Below are 24,544 nucleotides of genomic sequence, written 5' to 3'. Positions count from 1 at the left end.
ACATAAAATGGTGCCATTTATATTAGAGTCCCGGTTTTTTAATTAATTACTCGTATCCGATCTATTAATCGATTAATTTAGATTGAGTATTGTAAAAACAAAGACAATCCTCCTAGTCCAACTTGTTTCATTCGATAACGTCAGAGTTTAAACGATTAACTTTATTTAAAAAATATAATGTTTTATCTCAATAAATTACCTGATTATTAATAGAACCATTATTTAATAAAATAATTTTATAAGATCCAAAACTCACGGGATAATATAATGACAAAGCTAATTAAAATACACAAAAACTACGTGCATGTCCGATTGGTTCGGTCTTACGGATTAGCATCATCCCACAGAAAAAATCTCGATAAATTTAAAACTTAGATATACTTTCCTTATTTGTTTCCCAAATTTATCTTCCACGTTGAGATCAACGGCATACGAGGCGAGTAGGTTGTCATAGTCTACTCGAGAGCGTGATCTATACGAGCTCTCGTTTTTGTCCACCTTCACTCTGTAAACTCCTCAGCTGTTACTACTTCAGAACCCTATAAATTTCATAGAAGTAAAAGAAGAGAAAGGCAAAATAAGTGAGGAAAAACAGAGAGAAAGCTCCGATAATGGCGAAAATTGTTTCTTTCTGGGTTGCTTTGGCCGTCATCGCATGCTCTCTAACGGCGATCTTAGCTGAAGAGAGCGGCGAATCGAAAGAGTTTGTTTTGACTTTGGATCATTCCAACTTCACTGACACTGTTAGTAAGCACGATTTCATCGTCGTCGAGTTTTATGCTCCTTGGTAAACTTTTCTATGTTTCATTTCCCTTTTGATTTCGATTTGCATGTTTTTAAAGACGTTTCTGCTTATTTTTGAAGTTCATGCAATGAGTTTTGTAGTCGATTTCAGATCCGAGAAATCCAAGCTAATAAATTGTTAATAAGTCAATGCTATCTATATAAACGGTAATTCTTTTTTGTTGTTGAAGATTTTAGTGCCCTTTACGTCGAATTTTATTTTTCCTGGGAAAGATTTTGATTCAAGTGGTTAAGATTAAGATCTGCAATCAATGTTAGGATTGTTTGATTGAAAGTAGCATTTTTTATGAAAAAAATGAATTCGTAGGTTGCAATCTGTCATTTGTTTATGTGAAAGGTATCGGAATAGATTCCCTATGGAGAGCCAAAGCATAATCATTTTCCTTTTGCAGCAGCGAGAAAGTCTTGTTAACTCTATTCTTATACTGATTTTAAATTATTTATGTTGATATGACAATATAGATCTATGTTGGTCTGACTTGTTATTTTTCCTTAAGTACACTTGTTATAGATAACTGAGTTGCTCATGCTTTCTTTTGTTTTTTTTTTGTTATTTGACATGGTTTGGATCTGGTATGTAGTTGAATTTTGAATTTTTTATAAGTACATTCTGCTCATGTTTTTTTATTTATGCTATATGATAATTTTTAATAGACAAATTTTGTAATTCCAGGATGCTTTTCTGGATCCTTTTGGATTGTTATTATTTATTTATTTTTCATTCATAAAACATTTTTTATCTATGTTTTGTACATTGATTATTTGATTTAGCTGTGACATGCTTCAATCTTGAGAGATATAACTTCATTTCTCTGTTTATGATTTACAATTCGTTTGTTTTCTTAAAATGAAAATACTGTTGTGAATCTTTCCTCAATATATGCGTTTTTAGTCTTTGCTTACCTTCCCCCGCACTAAATAGTCTCCTTTGACATCTGTTTTTAGGTGTGGCCACTGTAAGAATCTCGCTCCAGAGGTAATTGAAATTAGATTTTCCATGAAGTGCTGATTTTGATTGATAATTCATACTCTTAGTTGTGTAATGACAAGAAATTTTTTGTTTGTTGTACAGTATGAAAAAGCTGCATCTATATTGAGTAAACATGATCCTCCGATCACCCTGGCTAACGTTGATGCCAATGAGGAAGCAAACAAAGGTTTAGCAAATGAATATGAAGTCAGGGGATTCCCGACTCTTAAAATTTTGAGAAATGGAGGAAAGAATGTTCAAGAATACAAAGGTCCACGTGAAGCCGATGGTATTGTGGAGTATTTGAAGAAACAAACTGGTCCTGCTTCTACTGAAATCAAATCTGCAGAAGATGCGAGTAACTTTATTGGTGACAAGAAGATTGTAATTGTAGGTTCTTTGTTAATTCTTTGCCATTCCATTTTCTTTGGGTTTTATGGTGAAATTTATCTGATTTGTCTCTAAATTTCTCTAGGTTGGGGTCTTCCCAAAATTCTCTGGTGAAGAGTTTGAGAACTATACGTCTTTTGCTGAAAAATTGCGTTCTGACTATGAATTTGGTCATACTTCTGATGCTAAACACCTTCCACATGGTGAATCATCTGTTACTGGCCCTGTGGTCAGACTTTTCAAGCCATTTGATGAACTCTTTGTTGACTTGAAGGTAATCTGAAAATCTTACTATATTCTACACCATCTTCGAAATTGGAGTTAAGTTGTGTTGTGTTGATGTTAGATGCCTTTGTACCATTTGCTATTTTAGCTATTAGCTATTTATTCAGAAGCTATTTGCTTGCAGGATTTTAACGTGGAAGCTTTAGAGAAGTTTGTTGAAGAATCTAGCATTCCTCTTGTGACTGTCTTTAACAGTGATCCAAGCAACCACCCCTTTGTTATCAAATTCTACAACAATCCTCATGACAAGGTAAATTACACAATCAGAATTTTCATTTTCTTGCTTTTCATTTTAATTATCATTTTTGTTTTGAATGTAATAAAGTATAATACTTTGTTCCATACATCCTTTCAGTTCATCTTCTAATAGGATTTTTGAATATGGTAGGCTATGTTGTTCGCAAACTTGAGCGGTGAAGGTATTGAATCCTTACAATCTAAATACAGAGAAGTTGCTGAGCAATACAAAGGACAGGGCATTAGCTTCCTTTTGGGAGATCTTGAGGCCAGTCAATCTGCCTTCCAGGTTAGCATTTACTCTAATATGACAGTTTCTTGATTTTCTAATTAAGTCAAATTCTTATTTTAGTTTAATTTTTTTGTTGACTGGGAAATAGTATTTTGGAGTTAAAGAAAGCCAAGTACCTCTTATCATCATTATGAATAAAGATGAGAAGAAGTTTTTGAAGGAAAACGTGGAGGCTGATCACATTGAACCATGGTTAAAGAATTACAAGGTGACTTCACATTTATGTAACCTTTGGTAATTGATGATAGAACTTGTCCTTTCTTACCAAGATAAATGTGGTAGAATTGCAAAGTCTGAGGAAGAAGATGCTTTCTTCAGGACATGGTTTTAGTGATTTGATATCTGGCCAAGAGTTATGTGTTGGGTGTTCTGTTTTTATTTGACTAATGTACTATTTTGCAGGAAGGTAAAGTTCCACCATATGTAAAATCTGAACCTATTCCCGTGGAGAATAATGAACCTGTGAAAGTGGTGGTTGCTGATACCCTTGAAGACATGGTTTTCAAATCAGGAAAAAATGGTTCGTGTTTGTTACTCTGCTTGATGATTCTCTCCCCCTTGCTTGAAGACACCCTTGTTACACTCGTGTTTACTATCTGCAAATGTAAATTTATTTTAGCTGAATCGTCATGTATTGTTTTGACAATGGCATTGAGTTTTTCATTTCTACAGTTTTGCTCGAGTTTTATGCTCCCTGGTGTGGACATTGTCAGAAATTGGCACCAATCTTGGATGAAGTAGCTGTACACTATGAAAACGATGCTAAAGTTTTGATTGCAAAACTTGTAAGTTTCTATACTCGTTTCCGCTTCTACAACATTCCTCATTGTTGGAACCTGCACTATTGTGTTTGACATTTTGTTTAAATTACCTTCTAACATTGCTGAAGTAATTGATTTTTTGATCCAATTTTTCTTTGTAGGATGCAACTGCAAACGATATTGAGAATCCCAACTTTGATGTTAAAGGTTTCCCAACCTTTTACTTCAGATCGGCCGATGGAAACATAACTGCATTCGACGGTGATAGGACCAAGGAAGACATCATCGACTTTATCGAAAAGAACAGGGACAAGACTGTTCATCAAGAATCAGTAAAAGATGAGCTCTGAAGAGGGGTAAGTTTTCCTACCGTTTATAAATTTTTAATCACTGCTGTTTGTCTTTTCCGTTAAATACATAATTGTTTTTGCCTGGAGTTGATATAACGAACATGACCAACCACTTAAAGGTCTTAGCTATTTCAAAATTGTATTACCTTTTAATTTTTTTTTTTAATTTTGCTTGCAGGACTTTAAAACAGAGAGGAATGGTGCATTGTAAGTTCTAGTGCGATAACTGATCTCCCTCCTTCCGTTACCTCGTTAGCTTTTACATTGAGAACCAAAAATATCTATGAATAATGCAGGTTGGAATTTTATCATTTTTAAAACTTTTAGACGATGTTTTTATAGTTTTGTAACAGTTAAATCCGCTACAGAAACATCCGATCAAAATCTAGAGAGGATATTTTGATTATTTTCTCTTCTGCTTTTTCTTTTCTCTTTTATAATAATATATTAGTTATAAATTATTATTTAAAAAATGCCAATGGATTAAAGTCACATCTATTACTATTTGTTCACTTTAATCCGAAAATCATGTTTCCTAAAAAATATATTTTTAAAATCATTATTCAATTCCTCAGTCCAGCTCCTTGTAATACCCCAACTAATATGGACGTAGTTATAAAAGATTTAGTTCTTCGGTTACAAATAAAATATTAACTCGAAAAGAATGACATCAAAACCACAAAAAATTTAGAACACCGCAAGGGCCTTCTGTTATGACATTAACATTAGACAAGAAAACGAGGATGACTTGGAACAACTTAGTTCTAGAAATCTGCATGATGTTTTTCACATGGATATACAGTTCTGTTACATTTCATCTGTAAATGCAGAAACAATCTTGAGCATGTGTAACTAAATCATGATTCATCGTCAAGACATGTTTTTTATTCAAAAGAAAATCATCAAGACATCATTGTTTCCATGGTTCCCAACTCGGGAGACACTTAACGATTCATTGAAATCATTATTTTGCCCGAGATCTCGAGTTTTATACGGGATTCAAATAGCGAGCTAATGAACCTTGGACGTAAAATAATTAAGATAAAAAAACATAGTAGTTGTTGATATGAATATTAGTAGTATGAAAGACCAATGATGAGTTGATTGATAGATTTCAAGCTTGAAAAGGACTAAATGCGATGATGATGAAAAAGATGTGTTTCATCGAAGAAGAGGAGGAAATTGGGGTAGGGCTATTGACTGACATTTGAGTAAAATTGTCTTCAAATTTAAGCTTTATATATTTTTTTAGTGCCTAAATTATATCTCAAAATATAATTTGGTGCCTAAAGTAATTTTTGCTAAAAATAAGTGTCTAACGTTTTCTTCGTTACACTTTTGGGTGCCTACCGTTATATTTTTTAAATTTTTAATAATAAAATAGTATTTATTAAAAAAAATTAAAAAAATTAAAAAATCAAACCATCCCGTCCCTCTCCCTCTCATTCCCCACCTCCGACGACGAAGGATCACCATCAATCGGGTTTTATTCGGAGCAGAACGAGGAACTCAACGGTTGCAACTGTAGAATGTACTAACGGTTGTAGCTGTCAAATCCGTCCAAAAACAACAACAAAAAATCTAAAAACCTGACGACACTTCGCTGCATTTTTCATGACGATCAGGCGTAATTTCATTGTGGGTGGGGGATTGGATTTTGGTCGCAATGGCAAGACGATTCAGATGGTGTCAACGATGACAGTCACAGACTGACGGTGGTCGATCGACGCAATTTCACAGTGGGTGGGGAATAGGCTTTTGGTCGTGAAGACGAGATGATTCTGATGGTGTCAACGATGACAGTCATGGAGTGACAGTGTCCTATCGGCGGCGGAAGATGTAAAATTTAGGGGGGGTTTTGGTTTTTTTAATTATAATATTAAGTTTTTTAAATAAAATAAATTTTGAAATTTTATATGCGTGATACCTGTCATATAATGGCCAAATTTAATGGGCGTTACGACTTAGACACCTAAAAGTGTAACGTTAAAAACGGTAAAAAACTATTATTAATCCTTAAAATTAATAATAATAATATTGTAACAACCATTTCCCGTATACGTTATCGAATACGAGTCCAAAGTGCTACATGATACTTTTAAAACTTTCATTATTCAAAAATCAGCAAAATTTTGTTTCTTTTTAAAATTAAACAATAAAAATCAAAACTACTTAATCGCGTAAAATCAAAATATGTTATTTTAACATTCAAATCAAGTTCTTTTTTAGGCAGCAACATAGCAGTTCAATACTATTTCATACAAAGAGTGAAATTGTCTAAAAACTACCTAAAACAAATTCATTTTAAAACTAGTTTCAAACATATTCATATAATATTTTATTTACTGAAAAGCTCATATACAACTTTCACTTATCATTTAAAATCGTAGACACATCAGAGCATCCCATCATATAAAAATACATGCCAACTAGTATTAAAACAACATTAGGATGTCATTATTGATTCCAGTACATACCTTGATAAGTGATGCCAAACTAAACTCCTTACTCCACTCGACCTCCTTTCCCTATACGTGAAAATCATCACACGCTAAGTATATACTTAGTGATGTATTATAAGACTAATAATAATAGTAAGAATAATAATAAATAATATATTTAATAAACTATAGAACGAATATCATTGTAGATAAACTATTACAACCCAACAAGCAAGCCCAAGACCTAAAACCCTAGGGTTTCCAATTACAACTTCCAACCGTACATTTTTATTTTTATTTTGTATTTTTTATATTCGAATGATTTTATATATTAAATATGTGCGTTCTCCCTAGAAAGCTTAAATGAATAGTATCTTGTATGGGAAATTTATGTACACACGCATTAACTAACAAGGAATGTGTTTTCAAGAATTAACCACGCAAAATAACATTTTTTTACTCCAATGATTTCATTATTTTATTTCATTCACTCTATATATATATATATATATATATATATATATATATAATTTGATGGTAATGATCTTTTTAATAGAGAATCCATAAGAACTCGCCTTAACTAACAAGGAGTGTATTTTTGAGGATTGTTCGTACGAAATAATTCCCTTTTCGAAATCTTTTCTAATAGGATCATAATTTAAATGTATATTAAAATTTAATTTCAATATTTAGATGACGTATAATCGCTTAGGTACCAATTTTGGGTGTGGTGGGGATGCTAATCCTTCCCCATGTGTAATTGACTCTCGACCCCTTTTCAAAACGAGTTTCTGGTTAAACACATATCACTTTTTATCTTTTAAAATTATTTTTCTTAAAATTATTTTAAAGGATATTTTTTAGGTTTTCAACCTACCTCACCCAAAGGTCAATAGCGACTCCAAAATTTATTTATTTATTTAAAAAACCCAATATTTTCCAAAATTTATTTATGTCATCTTTTTAGGTGAAAATGATAAATATGAATGATATTTAAATTTTGATCCTTATGTTTTTATTTGCATCGCATCACATCTTACATCTTTTATTTATTTATTAGTTGTACTAATATGCAATTTTTGTGTTTTAGATTTCTGATCTTTTTTTCGTTTGATTGTTTTTGGATCGAGGCAAAGGATTGTGAGTTTCCCCTCACACATGCTAAAACCATGAATATTTAGAGCATTCTAACTGTGCTCTATTCCGTTAGGTATGAGTGAATGCTACACTTACGTGAGAAAAATTATTTTTCTCTGCATGGGCTTTAGCAAGTAACCTCTGGGGTACATATGCCTTGTGTTTACAAGCTAAACATTAAGTTTCCTCGCACAAACATAGGGAAATGCATATTCTCAAATTGAAATCGACCCGTTTAAGCCTATAATGGGTGAGGATCGATGGTCTGGTAGGCCCAAGGGGCACTAGTAAAGGGCAATTCGGGGACCCTTTTAGTAGTATCGAAAATTTGCCCGTTTTGTATCGAAAATTTGTTCACGGTTCTTCAAAATTCACAAAGAGGAACTCAATATTTTGCAAAAGCATGAGAACTATAAGAGTATGAGGTTAGGTTTTATATTTCCGTAGGAAGCCTGTGAACTAGAAAATATGGTTAGGATTTATATGTTGAATAAAGCATGGGGGTAGAAAACATGTCGAGGTAGAACTGTTATAAAAGCATGTCAGGGTAGATACCATGTTGGGTAGGACCTTTTCTTTTCGTGAATATTTTTCTTCTTTTTTGGTCGAGTGGTACTAACAATTTCTTTTGTTTTATCTTATTTTTCTATCTTTTGATTGCATTTGCATTTTCACATCATAACCAAACAAGGTGTTAATTTGAAAGTGATTGACCAAAGTAGAAGGTTTTCATATCGACATAAGAGTTCCATAACTAGGTAGTCAAATCCGTTTGAAGAGCGATGACTTACAAACAAAGTTGGTCGACAAGAGAAGAGCTTGAGGTAAATTGAAGACTCTTATTAAATTAACAAAGATCGAGATGAAACCAAATAGTCAGATGCCAGTTGAGTCAATAATGAGAAGATCATTCATCAGATATCAAGGTCGCTCTCTTCTTGGAGAATCCCACGAAAATTGAGGTCTAGAAATCCAACAATCACAGTAGGTGAATTAAAACGAAGATAGGCGAATCAACACTTCGAGAAGTCCAACAACGCATATAAAGACAATATCAAATCGTGAGAAAGGCCTAGATCAAGTAAATGAAGAAAATGAAGCTCGTCGGTCTAGTGTAAGAAAAACTTATGGTATGATGTAGGTTGTTCTATGGTAGTCTCTTTTGGAATCAACACCTTGTGCATTTGCATTTGTATTTACATTCTTGTTTTGCATTAACTTATTAACTTATTTTGTTTTGCATTCTCGTCATTTTGTTATCTTATTTATACTAACTTGTTTTTATATTTCTTTTCTTTTTGCTTGCATCACATTACCATGACATAGTCAGAAGGTGTTGATTTATGAGTGGTTATCAGAGTAAAAGGTTTTCATGATGGACAAAGGGTTTCATGATTAAGTAGACTATAACACGGCTAGGGAATAGAATCTTGAGGAAACTTTAGAAATAGTGGAGAGCTATGCACCCAAAGATCGTATGTCCGATGAAGAGTAAAAGGAGATAAGAGATATGAGATAGAAAATGTCTAAGATGATGGATAGAATAGCTTCTTTGGCCAAAGGAAAAAAATACTTCTACAAGAGGGAAGAAAGAGCTCGATGAAAATAATTTTGGGGTGTCAAATACACAAGGGACTACTTTAAAACAAGTTGATCCTAGCTAATCTAAAAAATCACACACAACCACCATTCGTATCAACAAGTTGTCTGGAGACACCAAGGAAATGGTGACAATAGTAGAAGTTCAGAAAGATGAAAAGAAGTAATGCAATCATAACTTTTTGGTATTTGAGAGTCTACTCCCAACGTCAAGTGAAATAAACATGAAGACTCTAATTCAATCCAAGCCGAGAGGTGGCTCTCATTTTGATTCTATCCCTATATCATATAAGGGGTTGTATGATAGGCTTTTAGAAGCCCGAGAGGTGGCCCTACACTATGTGAAACCTTGGTAACCTCCATATCCAAGTTGGTATGACATCAATGTTCGTTGTGAATATCATGTCAGAGCTCAAGGACATTCCATTGAGAATTACACTGCTTTCAAGCATTGAGTCTGACATCTTTTGGATCATTGAATATTGGAGTTCGAGATGAAAGATCGACCTAGTTTGGTAACTAATTGTCTGGTTAAGATGGAGCCAAAAGTGTTCAAAGGTAAGGGTATCAGTGGGGACATCTAGGAGGAAGAATATTTGCTAAAGTACGAAGCTCAAGTGCGTCATTTGAAGATTGAAAATGATAAACTGAATAGAAATATAGAAGTCATGCATGATGGTTTTCAAAGGAACAATCAAGCCTTTAAAAATGCAAAAGTGAGACCAGTCAAGGATGCAATTTTGGCACCCAAAATAGGGATGAGTCATGAAAATACCTACATTAGAGCATGAGCAAAAGCCTAGATCATGTTGAGATAACAAGCCTTAGACCGAAAAGACATTGAGAATGAGCCTCACAACTTGGAGTGTTAGGGGCAAACCATGAATTTAAGAAGAGCTCACCTTGCAGAGCAAATCAGTTGAGCATCAATTAACTGTAGAGTCCTGGAAAAACAACTCTGATAGTGCAATTAAGTCAGGGATAGAAAGGGGAATCAATGTCATATTCCTGACCACATCAAGAATATGAAAAATTGAAACATTTTTTCTGAGACTAATGCAGATGAGAGGAAAAGAAGACGCAAAGACATAAGACGATCATATGGCTCTTCAGAAGTGTAAGCTTGAAATTATAAATTGCTATACTGATATTTTAGTAAACAATGAAGATAAGTGATCAAGTAGAAGAAGATCGAGTTCTCCACTTTGGAGTCAAAGGAAAATTGAATAAACTTTTATGCATTCATGAGAACATCATTTGCATAAAAGAAAATGCATTACATTAACACATTTAATTGTATTCACATTTCACACATAAACACATGGTTTTTACAGATATTCCAGTGAGGAGAGAAGATTTATGATGTCAAAATCCCAACAAGTGAAAGCTAGAATTCAAACCTCAAATATAGGAAATCATGTTTAGAGAGGTAGAACATAAAGAACAAAGGGGTCCAATCCATAGAAGAAGAATTACTTTGAAGTGGGGCATATTACCCAACCATTAAGTTGTTTTAAAAAATGATAAAGTGATTTCCAAAGTTTTTCATTTAAATCTTTTCTGAAAATGAAATCTTGGAAAAGAAGAAAACGATTTCCAAAGTTTATTACTTAGTAAGCCCTTCAGGCCATCAATAAGTCTTTCGAGCTTGATGATTAAATCTTCGGGTCATCTGTTAGTCTCTCGAGCAAGATGATAAGTCCTTCGGGCCGTTAGTAAGTATTTCGAGCATGGTGATTAAATCCTTCGGATCATCTGTCAATCTTTCGAGCTAGAGAATAAGTCATTTGAGCCATCTATAAGACATTCGGGTAGAATGTTTTCACATGATTTTTGAAAAATGAGAAAAGTAATTTTCAAATTTTCTCATTTAATATTTTCAGAAAATAGAATTTAGAAAAATAAGAAAGCGATTTCCAAAGTTTCTTACCCAGTAGACTATTCCCTAAATTTGTAAGTCATCCGGGCCATCAGTAAGTCTTTTGAGAATGATGATTAAATGCTTCAGGTCATCTATCAGTCTTTCGAGCGAGATGATAAGTCCTTTGGGCCATCAATAAGACCTTTGGGCAAGATGCTTTCATATGATGTTTTTGAAAAATGAGAAAAGCAATTTTCAAAGCTTTTCATTTAATTTTTTTATAAAATGAAATTTTTGAAAAGTAAGAAAACAATTTCCAAAGTTTCTTACCTAGTAAACTATTTCCAAAATAAGTCCTTCGGACCATCAACAAGTCTTTTGAGCATGATAATTAAATCCTTCGGGTTATCTGTCACTTTCACTTGAGGCAACATGGAGATGGAACCAGACAAAAACATGTCTTTTTATCTTTGCCCTATTCTTGTTAACACAAGCATGAGCAAAGAGGGGCAACTGTAGATACTTGTTTTGTCTGGGTTATTATTATTAATATTTATTATTATTATTATTTATTAGTATTACATGTTTTTGGTTATAGGCCCAAAATCGGGCCCAAATTATTACAACCCAACAAGCAAGCCCAAGACCCGAAACCCTAGGGTTTCCAATTATAGTAAATTGGTAGAAATGCACTCATCTGGTAATTCCTCACTAGTAAATCTTACTTAGCGTTCAAGTTTCACTCCTCGACTTTTTATTTAGCTTTAAGCTTGCTTTGATCTCAATTTTGAACACGATCTACATGTACATCATTTACAAACTATATACATTTTCAAAGTACATGTTAGTATCTTACTAACATGAACATAGGCGCACATTAGTATTAAATTTTCTAAAAATTCTTTCGATACTTAATCGGTGCTAAATCCATTTTATATAATCTAAATCGACCTTAACACTTCAATATATAACTTCAATCCTCATAATACTCATAACAATCCAATAACTTACATAATCATTTCAAATTCCATAATCTAAACATTAAAATGAATTCTTTCAGAATTTACCTCAACATTTACAATTTATTCAAAATGGTCCCTTTCCATTTAACTTCAAATCCAAGCATCTAAAAACACAATCAAACATTCTAATAATATATTTAAACATTACTCATCCACTTCATACCAATTTCCATTTCAAACTTACATTTCCTTCTTTATATTATTTGGTCCCTTGACATTTATAAGCTTCCAATTTGGTCCAAACATCTTTCTAAAGATTACATAATCATTCATTCATCATTTCTAATCTTAGGGAAATTTTTACATATTTTCCCCAATTTCTTCACTTGGTCAAATGATATAGGGTATTTTTAACATGATTTTCACTTTGATTCAAGCATGAATTTAAGCTCCTATCATAAATTCCACGTAATTCCAACCAATTCCATGTCAATTTCAATTCAAACTCTAATTTCAACATAAACCCTAACTGGTCAAATTCAACATAAACATTTCCAAGTGATTTCAATCATCATACAAGCAAGGAAATTATTCTCCAACGCCAACTACATCATAATCCATCCTTAAAACATAAAAACCAAACATCCCCTTCATTCATACAATTCAATAACTTAAGGTTTTAAGTATGAAAAACATGAACCAAAGGTACCGAATGATATAGAATTTCATGGAAATCAATTTTGTATTTCATGCTTTCGTCCAAATTCCTTATAAATTGGCTTGAAAAATCAAAAAGAAAATTTCTTAGCTTGGACATGGAGTTCATGACCAAGCTTAAAAGATGAAGCAATTCTCTTGAAAAATTCTTCATCTTTCTTTACTTAATGCCTAGTTACTAATTCACCCTAAAAATTTCACCAACCTTACCGTTTTACCCTTTGAATTTCATGATAATTACTATATTACCATGTTGTCATCATCCCTTACATCATCATAGTCAAACATGAACAACTAAATGCTCATCTTCTAATTTTTTCCTTGCAATTTCCCAAAAATTACAATATTGCCATTTTCATCCATCGACTTAGATTTAACATGGAAAACCAACTAAAATCCAATGATCCATTTTAAATCCTTCCAAATTAAGACATGGATATGATATTATTAACCTTGTCTTATCATCCTCCAAAATATCTCAATAATCTGATTCGATTCGATTATTTGAATTTTTCCCAAACTATATCGGTTTATAGTTTTTAATACAAAGTTTGTACGAAAAATATGAAACCCACGAAAAATTTATTCTTAGGGGTAAACTATTCAATTACAAGACCAGATTACATAACTTTTTAAAACTACACTTTTGGTCCCTAAACTTTTCCCAAGTTTATACTTTAACCACTAAACTTTCAATTTATTCATTTTGGTCACTAGCAAAATTTTGGGTTATTAAAATTCTCCCCCTTAAGAAAATTCATCCTCGAATTTTCAACACGTACTTGATACAAAAAGTTGAGAATACTATTTTTTATCCCTTCTTCTCTTTCCTATGTTGCTTTCTTGACCTTATAATTTCCAAAGAACTTTAACGAGCGATATTTTTTATTCCTTAGTTCTTTTCTTTAGCTCCATGTTCAAGTATTTTTACTGTTTCCTTCTCGTAAGTTATATTTGTTGAATCTCAATTTCTTCTGGAGAGATAACACGGGAAGGATTCGAACGAAACCCTCGTAGCATCAATACATGAAACACATTATGAATCTTATTCATTTCCGGAGGTAACACTAGCTGATAAGACAATAAACCCACTCTTTTCACAATCTTGTGGACCAATGAATCTCATACTTAGCTTATCTTTTCGCCCAAATCGTAAAATCTTTTTCCAATGTAATACTTTGAGAAATTCTTTATCACCGACCTAAGACTCAATTTCTTTCCTCTTTAAGTCTGAATATGCTTTTTTCCACTCGATTCCAATCTTAAGATTATCTTGTATAATCTTCACCTTGTCTTCTACTTCTTTATTCAAATCAGGGCCAACTATAACTTGATCCTTGAGTTTGAACCAGTTTAGAGGCGTTCAACATTTTTCTCCATATAAGGCTTCATAATGAGCCATCTTGATACTTGACTGATAACTATTATAGAAGCAAACTCTTCTAAAGACAAGTACATTTCCCATGATCCTTTAAATTCAATTATGCACCACCTCAACATATCTTTTAGAATCTTAAATTGAACTTTGCATCTCTATCAGACACAATTGAGACATGTACTTCATTTAGTCAAACAATTTCCTTAATGTATGATTCAATATATTTATCCGTAGAGTAGTCAACTAGAACTTGAATGAAATGTGTTGACTTAGTTAATCTATCCATAGTTATCCAGATTGAATCCTCTCTTTTTTTGGTGTTAAATGTAGACCCATTACGAAGTCTATTGTAACTCTTTCCCATTTTCATTGAGGAAAGGAAATATGTTGCAACAATCCAAATGACACTTAATGTTCTGGTTTCACTTGTTTCTTATTAAACATTTAGAAACAAACTCAGCTATAACCTTTTTCACGCCTGGCCATCTATATTGGTTCTTCAAGTCATGATACATTTTGTTTTCTCCAAGATGCATCATCAAAGGACTATAATGTGCCTCGGACAAGAATTCCTCGTTATTTGTAATACAAACATTTCCTCGATAGTACAAGCATCCATTAGACTTAACTTCAAAGTCTTTAATTTCACTTTTTCCCTTTTGTTTGATACTTGACTTTCACTTTTCATATTCTCTTTGAAGATCCTTTATTCACTCCAATAAGATAGGCTTTATTCTCAATTTCACAATTAGCATTTCATTCTCTTTTAATGGATGTCGTACATCCAAAGCTCGTAAAATAGAAAATGTCTTTCGACTTAAGCATCAACTACTACATTATCTTTTCCTAGATGAAAATCAATGATCACATCATAAGCTTTAAGAAGCTCAATCCATCTTCTTTATCTGAAGTTCAACTCCTTTTGAATTAATAGATACTTCACATTTTTATGATTAGTATAGATGTAATTTCTTTCACCATATAGATAACGACACTATAATTTCAAAACAAATATGACTGCTACTAATTTTAAATCATGAATAGGATAATTCTCTTCATGTCCCTTAAGTTTCCTCTAAGCATAATCTATAATTTTTTCTTCTTACATTAATACACATCTCAAACCATTATGAGATGCATCGCTATAGACCACATAGTCATTTCCCTATTTTGGTTGTACTAGCACATAAGCTTCTATTTTTATCTTTTAAGGGTCTCAAAGCCTTTCTTGGCACTTATTAGTCCAACAAATGATACACTCCGTATTTCAAAGACATTCTTTGGAGTTTTCCATTCAACAATAGCTTGTACTTTCTTATGGTCCACTGTAATCTCATCTACTGAAACTACATAGTTAAGAAAAACCAGTTCAAAAAATCAAAATCTACACTTTAATAGCTTAGCATATAGCTTTTTCTCTAAAAGAGTCTGAAGAACGATGCAAAGTTGTGCATCATCTTCATGTTCTTCTTTTGTCTTAGAATAAACTAAAAATATCATCAATCCTTAGGAGATGATACTTATTCTTCACTGACACCTTATTTAGTTGACGAAAATCTATGCATAATCGTATAAACCCGTCTTTCTTTTTCACAAACAATACTAATGCTCCCTAAAATGAACATTTGGTCTTATAAAACTTTGATCTAACAATTTTTGTAATTTTGCCTTTAACTCTCTAAGTTCAGGAGCAATTTTATATGGGGCTATGAATATAGATACAATACCCGGTAGCAGTTCAATTTTAAATTCTACCTCTCGACCTAGAGGTAAACTTAGTAATTCTTCCGAAATTACATTTGGTTTCTCACAGATAGCCGGGATATCTTCCCACTTAATCTTCAAGGTTTAAGAATTTATCATATTAGATAAGAATGCTTGACAATCTTGTAGTAATAACTTCTTAGCAAGGACTGTTAAAATCACATTAAATAATAGATTTACCCCTTTATTAATCAATATGATCTCGAAACCTTTCGAGTCCTTCAAGATCAATCACTTTAGGCAACAGTTCACTATGACATGGTAAGGAAATAACCAATCCATACCGAAGATTATCTTAAATTCTTCAAAGATAATTCCATCAGATTAGTTAAAAACTCAACTGCTTAAATCTTTAATGAATATTTTCTAAAAATAAAATTCACCTTCTTACTCTATTCTAAAGGATTAGTCACCACTATATAACTTAAGATCGATTCTTACAAGATTCATTTCTCTCAAATTAACCTAGTCCCTATATATGAGTTAATAGAACCAAGATCAATCAATACAAATAAAGGTTTATCATAAAGATAACACATACCTGCAATGATTTTTGGATTATCTTCATATTCAAAAATCTCTGGTCATCTTCGTCTTCTTGAGACAAAGACAAACTTCTCTAGAATACTATCCTCGTTTTTCTCATAAGTAACTATTACCACATCTTAACTTCTTCTTCCTCATATGGCACAGTATTCCTTCCACAAAATGGAGGAAAATCTTTTACAACACTTACCTTTCTAGGACAAAATACTAAAGTTTTTTATGATCGGTTAGGGTCAATTAAAATCTCGATATTCTTGTTAATATTTTTAACTTCCTTATCATTCCTCTTAGCTTCGTTCTAAAGCTCAAAATTGATCATTTGAGATGATCCTTCTACTTCCAACATCTAATACAAACACGAATTCATCTCAACTTATATTAGTAAGAAGTGACATCAATCAAATCATATAAATACCATATCAGTAATATTGACATCCTAGTGGTATGTACAAACTTTTCAATTCAAAACATACTATGTTTAGGCCTAGAATCGGCTAAACCTGCAGCTTTAATACCAATAAATATAACACCCATTTCCCGTATATGTTACCAAATATAAGTCCAAAGTGTTACATGATACTTTTAAAACTTTCCTTATTTGAAAATCAGTAAAATTTTGTTTCTATAAAAATCATTAAATTAAACAATAAAAATCAAAACTACTTAATCTCGTAAAAATGAAAATATATTATTTCAACATCCAAATCAAGTCCATTTTCAGGTAACAACAAGGCAATTCAATATTATTTCATACAAAGAGTGAAACTGCCTAAAAGAAAATTCATTTTAAAACTAGTTTCAAACATATTGATATCATATTTTATTTACTGCAAACCTCATCTACAACTTTCACTTATCATTTAAAATCATGGACATATCAGAGCATCCCATAATATAAAAATACATGCCAACTAGTAATCAAAACAACAGTAGGATGTCATTACCGATTCCAGTACATACATTGATAAGTGATGTCAAACTAAGCTCCTTACTCCACTCGATTTCCTTTACCTAAGCTATAGTATATACTTAGTGAGGCATTATAAAACTAATAATAATAGTAACAATAAAAATAAATCATATATTTAATAAACTATAGAACAAGTATCATAAAATGAAAACATTATATAAAAACATTTAATAAAATCAATCTGATTGATGAAAGTTATTTTCATATAAATATTCACATGTAAGTCAGCAGTTCACACATAAGACATTCTCTCGATGAAAGCTTTGCTTTCAATCAAATCTATCAAACTTGTACATTTCCTTTTCATTCCAATTCACAGCCTAAAGTATAATGAATGAGAATGCATGGTATGTGAGTCACATACGAGTGTACTAGTACAGTTTAATTGCCTTATAAATAAATTGCACTTTTAGTGCCATATAACTCATTTGCACCATAGGTGCCATATGGGTGTACATGTACCGTAGAACACAACATCACTATACCTATATTCAGGAATACATCACACCAACATCATATACATACAGGCACCAATATCACATACGTGTCATAAATGCATCATGCCACTTTGATGTAAACGAATGTACCAATATATGATCAATCAATAAACACTCCACCTCATGGCATGCCAATTGTACCAATAACTCTCAATGCACATACAATGGGCTTTATACTTAAATTCATATACTATTCACATATCAAAGTTTCACAAATATGAATATATCAAAATATCATATAAAAATGCATTGGACAGTTCATACCCGAAATCATTCAAATCTTTTCAATAAAATATTAAGAAAATATCATAATATAAGTCAAATCATTTTTTATTGTCAAACTTTCAAGGTTGGCTCATCACAATCCAAATCATTTAAAAATCATTTAACAAAGCATTATGACAATATATCATAATACGACTCAAAACATTCTTTCAAAACATTCGAGGTTGACTCATCGCAAGTCTTCTTCATATCATATATAAATAAGGTAGAAATGCACTCACTTGGTAATGTCTCACTAATAAATCTTACTTAGTGATTCAAGCTTCACTCCTCAACTTTTTCTTTGCTTTAAGCTTGCTTTGATCTCGATTTTGAACACGATCTACATGTACATCATTTACAAGTCATATTTCTAATTGTGGTCCCTTGCCATTTAACTTCTAATTGTGGTCCCTTGCCATTTAACTTCAAAATGGTCCATTGCTATTTAACTTCAAATCCAAGCATCTAAAAACACAACCAAACAATCTAATAGTATATTTAAACATTACTCATCAACTTCATACCAATTTCCATTTCAAACTCATATTTTCTTCTTTATATGATTTGGTCCCTTAACTTTATAAGCTTTCAAATTGGTCAAAACAACTTTATAAAGTTTACATAATCATTCATTCATCATTTCTAACCTTAGGGAAATTTTACATTTTTCCTTAATTTCTTCTCTTGATAGAATGATATATGGTATTTTTAACATGATTCTCACTTTGATTCAAGTATGAGTTCAAGCTCCTATAATTAATTCCATGTAATTCCAACCAATTCCATATCAATTTCAATTCAAACTCCCAATTTTAACATAAACCCTAAGTGACTGAATTCAACATAAGCATTTCCAAGTGATTTCAATCATCATACAAGCATTGAAATGATTCTCCAACATCAGCTACATCATAATCCATCCTTAAAACATAAAAACCAAACATCCCCTTCATCCATTCAATTCAAGAACTTAAGGTTTTAAGCATGAAAAACATGAACCAAATGTACCAAATGATAGAAAATTTCATGGAAATCAATTTTGTATTTCATGTTTTCATCCAAATTCCTAATAAATTGGCTTGAAAAATCAAAAAGAAAATTTCTTACCTTGGACATTCATAGCCAAGCTTGGAAAAGCAATTCTCTTGAAAATTCTTCATCTTTCTTTACTTAATAAATGAATTTTTAATTCATTTAATGCCTAATTACTAATTTACTCTTAAAATTTCATCATCCTTACCATTTTACCCTTTGAATTTCATAAATTACTAAATTAGCATGCTTTCATCATCCCTTACATCATCATAGTCAAACATGAGCAACTAATTTCTCATCTTCTAATCTTGTCCTTGCAATTTTCCAAAAATTACAATCTTGCCATTTTTCATCCAACGACTTAGATTTAACATGGAAAATCAACTAAAATTCAATGATCCATGATATTTTTAATCTTGTCTTATCATCCTACAAAATATCTCAAAAATATGATTCGATCTAATTATCCAAATTTTTCCCAAACTTTATCATTTTATAGTTTTTAATACAAAATCTGTACGAAAAATCTGAAACCCACATAAACATCATTCTTGGGGGTAAACTATCCATTTACGGGACCATATTACATAACTTTTTAAAACTACACTTTGGACCCTAAACCTTTCCCGAGTTTATACTTTGGCCACTAAACTTTCAATTTATTGATTTTGGTCACTAGCAAAATTTTGGGTATTACAAATAAAATATTTATTTTTATTTAATAAATTTTTTTGTAGCTCTCTTGATGATTTTAATCATACAAAACATTCATGGGATGCTCCTCACTTAGTGTCAATGAGATCAACACATATTTTTTATGGGATCAATACATTGGTAAATAAATGAGTTTAGTTAATCTCAACTATTTATTTTTACTCATCCAACTGTCTTAAATCTATATAAAACTAAAAGAATGTTATATTATGTAATAGAATCCTATCTCTTATAATATTATACATTATTAAGTTTTATCATACTCACATACATATGAAATAAATTATTTTATATAAAAGTATTTTAAAAAATTACACTTAAGAATAATATTTAGTGTCGACTGTTCAACTTTTAATTAAATCCAACGATAAATGACAGTTTATGAACGACATATCAAAAACTTATTTTTAAAAAATAATAATAAAATGTTAAAAAAATTATTTAAGATAGCAAAAGTAAGTTCTGGATTTTGGTTATATATAAAAAAAACAAAGCAATAGTTTAGTGTTAATAACATATAACAAATAAAAAATTCAATTAAAGTTAAAATTATTCAAATTAAATATTAAAATATTTGTATTCAACTTTTTTTTAATAATTTAAACTATTTGAGCTGAAGTCAAAATCAATTTAATTAAAAAAATAATTAATTTGAATTCGTATAATTTGTGATTTTTTTACCAGTAGGTTGTAATGATTAAGTGTATTACTTACATCCGATATCAATGTGCCTATGCTCTCTCCTTGGATAAAATGAAATTGGAATTTAGAGGAGCGGGCAGGCGGAGTAAAGTTTGCTCGTTAGTGAAGCAATCTAATCTCCTCCTTCAAAGACGCAAACTCTTTCTCTTCCCTTTCCTCTTCACTGCTAAGCAGCTCTTCTTTCTTCATAAACAGCCAAAGCAATGCCTAGAACGAATCAAAGTTCGAGCAGCACCAAAGCAGCTGCCTTCTTTTCCGCAACTCTGCTTCTCTGGGCAATCTCTGTTTTCTTCGAAATCGTCTTCAACAAGCGGACAGAGCTCATTTACATAGTTGCAGGAGTTTGTTTTTACCAATTAGCGAATTGGATCATTAGATTCTGTGTCTCCCGTGACCCTCTCTTTGTTAACACCTCCGTTTCTCTCCTTCACTCTGCAATAACTTCCACTTCAGGTTCCCATCATTTCCCTTTTGTTTTCTTTCACTTTTGACTTTTGATTGGATGTTTCTAGTTTGGGTATTGGTTTCCTTCATTCTTTGAATTGTGTGTTTTTATGTTTTGGGTAGCTGATCCTACCTTCATTTGTTGGCAGAGATTTTAGGGTTAATTGTTTTTAGCTTTTAATGCTTTTTTAGAAGGTCCAAACAACTGTACTGTTTGAGTTTGCTTAGCTAATTTGAAGCAATTTGTTTAATTTTGCATAGGAATGTATTGCCAAGAACATCACTTCAAGATTAGGCCTGAAACTGTTGAATTAGTTAGATCAGTGTTAAGGGTATGGTATTGGTTGGTCCTTGCTCATAACCAAAAATAGTTGTTACCTGATGAATAGTCATGCATATAGTACTAAATTGAGGTTGCGGTCATGGTGCACTATTGCAGACGTTACAATCTGATCTGTTTCCTAAAAATAATTATGTTTCTAAAATGCGGATGCTGTTGTGTTGTCACAATGACCTTGAAGAACGTTACAATTCGGCCGTTACGCTGCATTGCGACCGTAATTTAGTACTACTCGTGCATTATGTTTATATGCCGAGTAAGGAGCAGGTTTCATAACATCTTTGATGAGTAAGCTATCCCTATCTTAATTGGGCTTGGGTGTGAGTGTCGAGTGTATTGAGTATAGATATGTGGGTATGGTAGTATCTCTATATCATGTGTTTGGACGATGCTTAGAGGTCGTATCTCCGTATCAATGTGTCAGACACGAGTACTCCAACAAAAATGAAGTCCTTAACATAATCTTCTTTCACATGGTTGATTTTTGAATCAGTTCATACTTCCCAATTATCGTAGTTCACTATTAAGTGGGTTGAAAGCACTCATTGTGTGTTGGTAAAAGATTCTATCGAATGCTTGTACATTGTGGTAATCCTTTTGTTTCCGAGCAGTTTTGTTTGTTGATTATGTTACTTTTTTTTTTCTCTCGACTTCCTTAAGTTCCGATGTTCTGCAGTGATTTTCATTCTGGTTAATCAATGGTCCGTAACTGGTTTCAAGAGGATGTTTGAGCATAAGCAACTTGTCGAGGGTACTTGGCCATGGGCATACCAGGCTCTGTGCTTCTCGTGTGGTTACTTTGCATACGATCAGCGAGATATGCTGCAATACCGACTATATAGTGGCTTTATCCCTTCTATTTTAATGCATCATCTACTACTACTCATTTGCTTCACCCTTGCATTGTATCGACATATAAGAATAAACTACCTTATTCTCACTCTCATTTGCGAGGTATGTTTCAATTCCTTTTCTGTTAAAAAGTTGCAAGTATTATGACTTAATTCTGTGTTGCTTGGATTCTTCATTTTTCTTGGAGTATCCAAATCCGAAACTCATGTCCGACACATGAATATGAGCATATGAGCTCCAAAGATCCTCCAAACACACGGAAAAACTAGTAATATCCAACTATACTTATATATCAATTACATGTCCGTGTCTGGCATTCACACCTTAATCTGAGTCTTGCTATTTGCGATTAAGTAATTAAATTTTAACCTAAGCACGCTATGTAATTGGATTACGAAAACGGTCAAAATTCGGTGCATGATCGATAGACTGACATTCGTCGGTGAGACCTGCGTCTTATTGTTAGATATATCTTGTTAGGACAGCTTAAATTTGGCTTTCCACGTATGTCCCAGGTAACATAGGTTGCTCATGAGGTATGAGGTGTGCTTCATTTTTATACCGATGTTTATGATGCATGAAAATGACGACCAAAATCGTATTTTCACCCCAAAAAAATGTAAATGCACTATTACTTCATTGTAAGATTGAGCTCGGAGATTTGGAAACGTTTTAGGTTTTATTAATTGCAAGCTTGTTGATGCTGTTGTAGATTGCTGAGAGGTTAAATTTTTGTTCCGATGTCGCAGCTGCATTCCGTATTTCTGCATGTGAGGAAAGTGAGGCGGATGGCCGGCGTTCGTGATGCCGAGAGCACAGTCGTGAAGGTAGAATGGATTCTTAACTGGATCATGTTCGTTTTCGCGAGACTTGTATCACACATTCTGATAACAGGAAAGCTAATCAAAGATGCTTCCATGTTCGAAAAGGGTATCGAATGACCTCTTGCTATGCTCGGGATGGCCGGAATGAATTTGCTTAACGCATTTCTGGGCATCGACCTCTTCAATGCTTTCATGAAAGAGAAAACCTCATAGGTATGATCCGAAACGCCACGAGTAACAGAAAGACTTGGCTGAATCTTAAAGCGATAAAAGAAAATTATTAATTTCATACAGGAAATTCATTTTCTGTTCAGGATGTACAATCACTGTAAATTTATGTTTTTGGTTTAATAATTATACACAAGCCATGTTTAATGCAAATATAATTGGGGACCACAGTAGATATATCGATTCGGATATTGTAGATATTCAATTAATATTTTTATTTTGAATATTAATTTTTATTTAATGGGTCTCATTAAAGTATATACAATTATACTTTAATTAAACATATATAAAAAATTATAATTCTTATAATTATAAAAATAACATTATTATATGATAATTATATTTTTAATTCTTTTGTGAGGAGGTTTTGAATTGATCGATACTGTAAATTTAATATTAAAATTAAAAATTTGAATATATATTATCTTGTATTTATCTTAATTAATAAAAATTCAGATTTAAAAACTGAATATAATAATAGAAATTATCCGTTCTCGGTATTGATCGTCATCTTTGAAACTTTATTTAATTTTATTGCCGACCATGGTCCAAGCCTTTACGACATCAATCGAAGATAGTATATCTATTACTACCTTGTTAACATTACAACGATGACACGTGTAAAAACAAATAAAGAAATGATTTACATGAATTAATTTTTTTGGGTGAATTAAGTATTTAGTCACTAAACTATCACTTGGATTCTAATTTGGTCACTCAACTATTCTTTTATAAAATCATCACTAATATTACAATTTAGTTTCATTTTGGTTACCCACTGTTAAAAAATTAACGATGATATTGACATGCCACTATAAGATAATACCATTTCCTCATTAAAAAATGTCACGTAAGTAGTTTTGTTAATTTTTAACTGTAGGTGACCAAAATGAAATCAAAACATAACTTAGTGGTGATTTTAAAGAAAAAAAATAGTTGAATGACCAAAATGAAACCAAAGTAATAGTTTGATGACTACATACATAGTTTAGCCAAAATTTATCATTATATAATTTATTTTTAGATTAATATTTTTATTAAAATATTATTAGTTCGTCTAGTAAGATAAGATAATAAATTGTTCAATTTCAGTATAGTAAATAGAACAAAAAAATTTAAAAGAGCCATGTTCAAGATTAAAATTTTATCGTTTTGAACGAAACAAACTAGATTAAGA

At 32.0% G+C, this 24,544-nt stretch overlaps 2 protein-coding genes across 2 annotated transcripts; both read left to right on the top strand.

Annotated features, from left to right (window-relative positions):
* The first annotated feature begins 550 nt into the window (after positions 1–550).
* On the top strand, positions 551–4,499 carry LOC120205036 (protein disulfide-isomerase-like). The gene is made up of 11 exons (XM_039204985.1): positions 551–787; positions 1,750–1,780; positions 1,877–2,164; positions 2,250–2,438; positions 2,574–2,699; positions 2,838–2,975; positions 3,067–3,186; positions 3,381–3,498; positions 3,651–3,763; positions 3,901–4,095; positions 4,268–4,499. Exons 1-10 carry the CDS (start codon positions 612–614, stop codon positions 4,087–4,089), a joined length of 1,488 nt encoding a protein of 495 aa, XP_039060916.1. The 5' UTR covers positions 551–611; the 3' UTR covers positions 4,090–4,095; positions 4,268–4,499.
* Positions 4,500–20,777: 16,278 nt separating this feature from the next.
* Positions 20,778–23,402, top strand: LOC120205035 (TLC domain-containing protein 2-like). Its single transcript, XM_039204984.1, has 3 exons — positions 20,778–21,132; positions 22,140–22,417; positions 23,065–23,402. The coding sequence occupies exons 1-3, from the start codon at positions 20,883–20,885 to the stop codon at positions 23,254–23,256; spliced, it is 720 nt and encodes a 239-aa protein (XP_039060915.1). The 5' UTR covers positions 20,778–20,882; the 3' UTR covers positions 23,257–23,402.
* The last annotated feature ends 1,142 nt before the right edge of the window (positions 23,403–24,544 follow it).

Source organism: Hibiscus syriacus, unplaced genomic scaffold (assembly GCF_006381635.1).
Source record: "Hibiscus syriacus cultivar Baekdansim isolate YM2019G1 unplaced genomic scaffold, ASM638163v2 tig00012084_pilon, whole genome shotgun sequence".
NCBI classification, from domain to species: Eukaryota; Viridiplantae; Streptophyta; class Magnoliopsida; order Malvales; family Malvaceae; genus Hibiscus; species Hibiscus syriacus.
Note: the sequence above shows the minus strand (reverse complement) of the source record. Positions and strands in the feature narration are given on the sequence as shown.